We start from the raw sequence: 9,073 nt of genomic DNA on the forward strand, positions 1-9,073 counted from the left end.
TTTGTGCCCTATCCAGTGGCCGCTGTATGCCAGGTAAGCAGTGTGACCAACAGTACATAGAGAAAACAACTGCACACATATTACTTGTCATTTATGAACCCTATTTTAGAGTAATCCATCCATTGCACCATAACTTCATTTAAAGCAGATGCAGATAAGTTGTAGTACGCGCTTGGTTACACTGTTCTAATTACTGAACAGATACACGTTTCTCTTCAATGGATGAGGCAATTAGAAGACAAGGGGAGTCAATGTGACACTTCCTGGCTATTTAGTTCTATTTGTTTACAGTTTGTTTCCTATTCATGCTCACGTAAAAGGTCTTTGATGAGAGATTCATTTTAGTGCTCCGTCAGATTTGATGTGCGTGTGCTTGTGTGTGTTTAGTTTTTGTCTGTCTTCAGTGTAATGTGTGTTGCTTTCACTCATTATGCCACATCAGTCACACATACATACACACAAATGTAGCCTGAAGTCTAGTTTATTTTGAATTAGAGTTGTGTCACTGTATGTATGCGTGATCTTTTACTAGAGATACATTAATTAGCAGTACACACACACACACACACACACACACGCACGCACACACATTTTGTAATGCAGATGCATGGGTGTACATTGAAGCATTTTAGTGTGTTATTTTAACACCATGGATTAAATCAACACTAGGTCTGCTACAACAGGAGAAAAAGTATGAGCATCATTTTATAGATCATAATTGTCTAGTTTTCATAGATAAGGCATACAGACCGGGAAAGACAGTATATGCGAGTTATATTGGCTGTTTTAACAAGTAGACAGCAGGTAATGCACAGACGAATAATTATGACATCAGCAAACAGCTGTTTATAGATTTCTTTCGTTACTAACTATATGTATCAAACAAGAATAACATTTTTTTTTAATTATTTTTTTATCCCGACATTGTCCTGAAGTCTCTTTGCAAGCTCTCTTTTATTGATTTATTTTATTGATAAACAAAATTCAATGTTAAGTTCATTTACTTAAATGTACACTGTCTGCAACGTTTAAATATTATTGTTGCAGACCAGTAATGGGTAACAACGACTGGAAAAGGGAGGAGCAGTTGTACTTTTTTATCTCCTTTATGAGAAGAAAAGAGTGTATTTTACTGTAGGAAACTTCAGCTTTGTACACTTTCAGCAGGAAATGTGGACATAAGTTTCAGTACAGGATAATTATAATAGTAATTGTGTTTCCTAAATGGAATTGCACCCATGTATTGAAATGATCATTGCTCCATTTTGTGATCAAGGAGGCACTTCTAAAGTAGCTTGATCTTCGTGCAATTAATTTGATCCTGGTGTTATCTGAATTCAGCATTTTAGAGCGGTTATGCATTCCTAAATTGTTTCTTTCAAGATGCGAACACTGTACTAGCTATATCACAAAAGCAGAAAGAACAACGAAAGCTGATAGTGGGAGACAAAGTACAATATTGGGTTTACATGGGCAATACAGCTTATGCATATTTTAGTAACCTGGTATTTTTAATTTGGTGCAATCTAAATGAGCAAAATCATATATATGTAGATACACACATACACTTCTGTTCATAACAAGGCTCATACTGACACATACATAGTTACACAAGCTATATGAAGAAACCCAAACACCACGCGTGAATGTAGCAGATCTGTAAAGGGTAGAATTAGTTAACCCAGCCGGACCCTGCTGTCCTAAATGTATGCCTTAATCTTGTGTCCATAGTAGAGTTGGGATAACGAAACCGCTTGTGATGCTTTGCTACGACTTCAATTCCTGCAATCTTTTATCTTTGAATCTTTTATAGCGTTGACTTAAACACTATATAAGTCGCATATGTGGAAAAGTAAACAAACAAATTCAAACTTTGACAGTACTGAAGCATACTAAACAACAATACAGATTCTAATGACATTGGATATGGCCTGTGAGGCCGTGCAAACCCATTTGTTTTATATTTACTTACGTTTTAACGACAGCTCCGTTAAGCGCAAAAATGATTGAAACCCTTTACATATGCTAAGCTGCAGCTGTTAGCCAGCAATTTTAACTCGCCATAAAACCTGTTGCGATATTTTCTGGCTTTAAATGTTGTTCCACGTTTATCTTCGAGTTTGCTGTTCGGTGTATCTGTAAGTCTGAATTACTGACAACAGCTTTGAATAGAAGTGCAATTCTCGTTTTTTTTTTTTTTTTTTTTTTTTTTGCTTTTCTCTCGCTTCCTTTTGAACCCCATGACATAGTGTAAAGGGGGTTTGCAGTTTGCCGAAAAAATAAAGCACTTCTTAGAGGGGACGGCAGACGCGACTTTGAACTTGGATCAGCTCCTGTGTTTCCTGCAGAGAGGGGAGAACTGGAGCCTTGGAAGAATAGCACAGAGAGCACAGTCTGCAGGATTTAAGACAGAATTAGAGAATTGCCCCGAAACCTGCACAAACCAGCCAAACTAAAGCTTTAAAGCGCAAGAAAACCGCCTGTGAAGACAGAAGAAAAGAAGAGAAAGGCAGAAAGAGAGACAGCGATTTTTTATAGGAATTTATTTTAACACGTATGGCCTAGACAGTTATGTACATGTGATTAATGTTTGCGTAAGTGTGCTACTTAACAAGGAAGGACTTCTATGTTGATGACGGCGGTTCAGAAAATGTACTTGGAAGGGTACGCGGGTTGCAACTGCTGCCTTGTGCAGAGATAGCCCAGGTCCAAAATGGGCGTTACGGCTTTGAGGAATCCAAGAATCTCACTTGCATCACCATCCAACAATAAATGGACCCTTGACTACCCGTAGCCAGACCTTCGGTGTTAAAGTATTACCCAAACATTCTTCAAGAAAATATGATCTTCAGTGTTAAAATTTGGGGAAGATTTAAACGCTAGGATGAGACTGTAGAATGTGTTGTTAATCAACACATGTGCGTTGTATCGCTTCTACAGCTCCCCCACTAAATAAAGTGACACCTCAACACTAAACACAATAAATTTTAGGTGGCTTGTGTTGAGTAGAGAAGGAAGCAACTGCTTCCTTCAACTCACAAGCAATGGTTTGGAAAGTAAGCACTATTACCTTTAACTCTCGATCAGAAACAATATTTTTGTAAGATGTGAGACTATTTTCCCATTTACGTAATGTCTGATGACGAATTACAATTTTGGGAGCATTTTATTAAATTTTAGATAACAATGAGACTCGTTCAAGTGTCAGAGTAATGTTTCTCCAACTACTAAGAAAGCAACAAACCCTTACTAAATTGTAGTTTTCTGTAAAATGTTATAATACGATATTTAAAGTGCCTAGTTATGATGTATGGTAATATTTAGTTAAGGGTGGAACTCTGCCTGCAAGTATTTCTGTCCGCTGAAAAGTGTATCTCAAACTACTCGACGTCTCCTGTACTGGAAAATGACGTTGCTATATTTTAATATTTTTAAAGAGTTTCGTGTGGTTACAGTCTGGGTCAAGTTTTGAAGAAAGGCACAAATAAATAACCAAATAATTTGTACACGGTCCTTTTGCCCGTTTGAGTTGATAGAAAGAGAAGTACTGATTCTTACATATTTCTGGCATTGATGTTAAAAACACTAAATTAATATATATATATATATATATATATATATATATATATATATATATATATATATATATATATATTAACCAAATTGTTTACACAAACACACATATTGTTGAGGAAGGACAGGCGATGACGCCAGGACCCCCCACGGTTTGAGATCTCGACATTCCACCGATCAGAGGAAAGGAAGAACCCAACTGAGTCGGGGCGGGGTATAGATCTCGGCGCCTTTTATTATTATTCTTATTACAACTCAAGACATTCTTTAAATTAACTTTTCTTTCCTTTCCATAAAACACGGCGTTCCATTAGAAAGCTTATTATAACTCTCGTTATTACTATTTATACTTGAGTACCGTCAGTGGGAATGAAGGGTCGGGCAACGTTTTTTGAACAGTAAAGACCCCGTGATGGAGGCGGTGATGCACGGAAAATGGCGTGCAACTATTAGCTAAGTCGAGGGGAGAGCTGGGATTGATCGCGAGCCGTGGCCAATGAGATGTCGGCGCAAGAATGACCGGCCTCTTGTTAAAGGGAGCGTTTGAAGAGGAGCTGCCAGTCCACCCAGAGAGAGAAAAAGAGAACGAGGGAGCGTAACAAATAGCCGAGAGAAAGAGAAAGCCTCTAGAGCAGCTAGTAGGACAGCTAATGCACTCACCCTCTGCCAGTCCTTGCCTGTGCGGTCTCAGCAGTACGTCTAAGTCTCACATCACTGAACATACTATTCCTAAAACTTCACGTCAATCAGAAAAATAAGGAAGAGAGGGTGTTTACCCCCAACTCACGTTTCCACGGTGGGAATCCGTACGGCAACTTTGGGACGCCAGCCAAATGAAACAGCAACAATCACACATAAAACAGTAATTGGCTTATGATTTGCGAGAACAGGACAATTACTCAAGTGAGTATGCGAAGACGATTGTATGTCTAGTCACAACTGGTTTGTCGTGTTCTGGAAGGAGAAAAGGTGAACAACACCTAACTCAGAGCATTACTATTTCTCCACCTTTCCAAAGAAATAATAATAAAGAAGAGCAGTAGCTGCTGGGACTGTTTGAATCCAGCGTTTTCTTTATGTCCGTTGTTTTACCAAGCTTCCGTAACCGCAGCTGTTAATTTGGGGATTTGATCGAAAAGTGAGCACTGAACAGGGATCATGTTGCTGGATGCCGGACCCCAGTTCTCTGCCCTAGGAGTTGGCACTTTTGCACGGCATCACTCGGCAGCAGATATGCAAGATCGAGACTTAGGGTTGGCGCAGAATAGCTTCGTGGATTCAGCGCACATGGGGGCTTTTAAACTCAACCCCGGGGCCCACGATCTGTCTCCAGGCCAGAGTTCTGCTTTTACCTCGCAAGCACCAGGTTATCCTGCATCGGCCTTGGGGCCCCATGCTGCCCATGTGAGCTCATATTCCGGCACACCTTTCAACTCTACTCGGGACTTTCTGTTTCGTAGTCGAGGCTTCGGGGAGTCGTCCCCGGCAAGCAGCCAGCACGGCATATTCGGTCCCACAGCTACGACTTTACATCATCCACACACGGACTCCCAGAGCCATATTTTGTTCCCAGGAATCCATGACCAGCATGGGTCCCACGCCTCTCCCAATGTCCTGAATGGTCAGATGCGCCTGGGGTTGGCAGGGGACGTTTTCGGCCGTACGGACCAGTACCGCCAAGTAGCTAGCCCACGGACTGACCCTTACACGGCAGCTCAACTCCACAACCAGTACGGCCCCATGAACATGAATATGGGGATGAATATGGCAGCCCATCACCACCATCATCATCCAGGGGCTTTTTTCCGGTACATGCGACAGCAGTGCATAAAACAAGAGTTAATTTGCAAGTGGATCGACCCCGAGCAGCTGAGTAACCCGAAGAAATGTTGCAACAAAACTTTCAGTACCATGCATGAACTAGTTACCCATGTCTCGGTAGAGCATGTTGGGGGTCCAGAGCAAAGCAACCACATCTGTTTTTGGGAGGAATGCCCCCGTGAAGGCAAGCCGTTCAAAGCGAAGTACAAACTGGTAAATCATATCCGAGTTCACACGGGAGAGAAGCCCTTTCCTTGCCCCTTTCCAGGCTGTGGTAAAGTTTTTGCTCGTTCCGAAAACCTTAAAATCCACAAAAGAACTCACACAGGTATGTGCAAGAAGTCTTTTTTTTCAGCATGGCAAAATTTAATTCTGTCCCGTATAACCCTGCTTTCTTTCCTTCGATATGTAATACCATTGGATCATAACCGCTTTTAGTATTTCTGAAATGTTTTTATGTACGTGGTGAATGGCATGGATTAGTAGAGTTTGCATTTCAGGCAGAAATATTTTGTCATTTTTATAGCGGTTGAAATTTTGAAATCGAAGTAAGCAGATTTATGCAAACGTCAATTGAATTGCATATTTTAAAAGTGCAACAAGCACAGCCCGTTTAACAAAACATTGCTTGGCATTTCCGTGTCTTTTTGTCTTATTGATTTTGATGAAAATAAAATGTCATGTACACTTTGTGATTTCTTAAATAGAAATTACATGCGCACCTACACACATCGGAAATTAAATTGCTTGTTAAATGCTATAAACTAGTATGACCTTATAACACGGCCTTCTGTACTAAAATGATTTGGATTATTTTATCTCTTGTGCCTGATTTATTTAGTTTTTACTGTGTACATTACTGCTGCTTTGTGTAAGAATAAAGTCAGATCCTTATATGTTACATTAACAGCATTTAATTTGAAGTTAGTACTATTTGATAATATTTGAAAACCTGTCCTTTAAGGAGAAAATGTAGCTGTAGATGTTAGCCATGCTTTTCATGGGCTTTGATATCTATGAAATGTTATTTGCTTGCAGTGCATTCATTTGGTCATTCTGTCCTTAAAAGAAAGGCTTCTAGAAAGTAATTTAACTAATAATGCAATTTGAAGTTAAAGCGTATGCATACATGGCGCAAAAAACATGTCTCACGAAAACATGTCTCACGAAGACCTGCCCAACAAATGCTGTTTTGCAGCCAGCACAGAGTTTGGGTTGTGAAGGTTTTATGCTTCATTATGGTATACTGTATTATTTTTTACTTTTTGTGACATGACAAATCAAAAGATTGCTGCTTAGCCTAATAAGAGTGTTGACCAATATTAAGTTCCTCTTGACATTATATAATGGCCAGGCAGCCTGAAATACTGTATCTGTTATTTTTCTAGCAACGTGTTATGGAAGTGGAGAATAACACCATAATGTTTATACATTTATAGTAAAAGTGATGAGGTAAAATGTCAACAGTTTTAATAAGCTGTTAGTTGCACCCCCTATGACTTAGTTGGCAGTCCAGGAAAAACAAGAAGTTGCAACCGATTCGTTTCTCCACCATATGCTGCTGTGTTTCTCCCTTAAATAGAAAGGATCAGACCTGTTTAAACAAAAAGGTTTCACAACGTGTAACGAATTTATTTCCAATACAATTACATTAATATATGTATATATTTTTTGCACCATTGTTACTGCAGGCGAGAAACCTTTCCAGTGTGAATTTGAAGGCTGCGACAGGCGCTTTGCCAACAGCAGCGACAGGAAGAAGCACATGCATGTCCACACATCGGACAAGCCATATCTCTGCAAGATGTGCGACAAGTCTTATACTCACCCCAGCTCTTTAAGAAAACACATGAAGGTGAGTGTCTTTGACTTAAGGCATGGATTTATTTATTTATTTTTTTGTCTAGGCCCCTTCTCATGTTCTCACATTTTTAAAGCCGTCTGGAATAACTAATTGTTTGAGTTTGTTTGCATTAATGGTTCTAGCTGTATTCTAATAATTTGTTTTCATTTTATACAAATGTGTCACTAGCAGGGACATGTGGCGTTTCTTTGATAGTAGTTAGATTAAATAATATACTGAAAATAAAGTTAGATTATGTGAATTAGTAATGTCATCTGTCATCTAATGAAATCAAACATATATAAGGATCATTCCAGTTCAGTGTAAAATGTATATTTTGCCTAACAGAAATTATACAATGCATTGTGTGTTGTCTAGGTCCACGAATCCTCCCCCCAAGGTTCAGAGTCTTCACCTGCTGGCAGTTCGGGCTACGAGTCCTCCACCCCACCCGGCTTGGTCTCTCCAGCTCCTGAAAGCCAAAGCAACAATTTATCGCCCGCCACTTCGGCCGTGCACAGCAGCAGTGCTCACAACAGCCTGACCTCCAACTTTAACGAGTGGTATGTCTAGGGTGGACGATTCTAAGCAGGCCCCCTCTGTGGATGGCAGTGACCCCTTCCCTAGCCCTAAGACATTGTGTGCACAGCGTGTTACCACGTTTAGAACAAAAACTGACAGCAAGGACGCTCATAAGCGACAAAAGATGAAGGAAAACAAATAATAAAATAAACTGATATGAAGCCATTGGACCTTGTGAAGGTATTGCATCTAACAGAATCTACAAACAGGCAGAGCCCACCCAAACTCCTGGCGGTATCTTTGTACATAGTGAACATCCTTTCCTAAGACTGTGATTTTTAACTTTGAATGGATTATCGGTGTATAGACGTTTGCTGCATTGTAGCCTTGGATCATTTCTTCCAAAATGATGGGCATTTGACACTGTTCAGTCATAAAAAAATAAATAAGTTGAGAACGTTTTGTTTTCTTTTTGTATTGTGACGGTATTTCTTGTGTTCCTTTTACAAGGCTATTTGATTGTAAAACTTCTTGCAACTATAGACTGGAAAAAAATCGTGCCAAAGTATAAATCATATTACATACAACAAACATCTAACACAAAACAATTGCTTGTGAATGTATTTCTGTTAGCCGGGGTTTACATGTGCTGTTTTGTGCTTTGAAAGTGAGATTGTTAAACACTGATCAGAAGATGGGGTGGGGGATAAAGGTATGTGCCCTTAGCTTTTTGTGACACCACCCTTCCTTCTGTAAATATCCATTGCCATATTTATCCATTTGTAATTAAATTATGGTATTAACTTGCTACAGAGTAAACCATATTTATAAAGAATGTTTCTTAACTATAAATATGTACAATTGTGAGCTTAAGCTGTTCAAATTTTTTTATTTGAGGATTCAAGTGTTTTCGTCATTCCTTGTGTTTCTGTTCTGAAAGTAACAGCATACAAAATATAATAAATGTGTCTATTGCACGTACTGATTTCTTGTCAGGATTTCTTTTTATTTATTTTCACTAAAATAATGTTTAAAATGTTAATGCCTTAAAAAAGATGTCGTTTTCAAACAGCTGAACGGAAAGCAACTCCCTTTCTTCCTATACTAGATTTTTCAATAAAATATGTGGTTAGACTTCCTGCATTGTTGATAAAATATTTATTGGTACTTCATGCGTCCTTCTTGAGTTTAAAGACCAGTAAGTGAACAGGGCGTGGCGTGAGTTGTTCTGTGTGAATAGACAGTGTTTGTTAGAATAAAGTAGCTAATGTTGAGTTTATATGTATATATATTGTGTTCACTTTAATTCTTACT

General features: G+C 39.1%; 1 protein-coding gene across 1 annotated transcript; it reads left to right on the forward strand.

Annotated features, from left to right (window-relative positions):
• Positions 1-4,063: 4,063 nt before the first annotated feature.
• On the forward strand, positions 4,064-8,740 carry ZIC2 (Zic family member 2). The gene is made up of 3 exons (XM_044071231.1): positions 4,064-5,722; positions 7,086-7,249; positions 7,616-8,740. Exons 1-3 carry the CDS (start codon positions 4,732-4,734, stop codon positions 7,808-7,810), a joined length of 1,350 nt encoding a protein of 449 aa, XP_043927166.1. The 5' UTR covers positions 4,064-4,731; the 3' UTR covers positions 7,811-8,740.
• Positions 8,741-9,073: the final 333 nt, after the last annotated feature.

Source organism: Protopterus annectens, chromosome 5.part0, assembly GCF_019279795.1.
Source record: "Protopterus annectens isolate FY-2018-M chromosome 5.part0, PAN1.0, whole genome shotgun sequence".
NCBI lineage: Eukaryota > Metazoa > Chordata > Ceratodontiformes > Protopteridae > Protopterus > Protopterus annectens.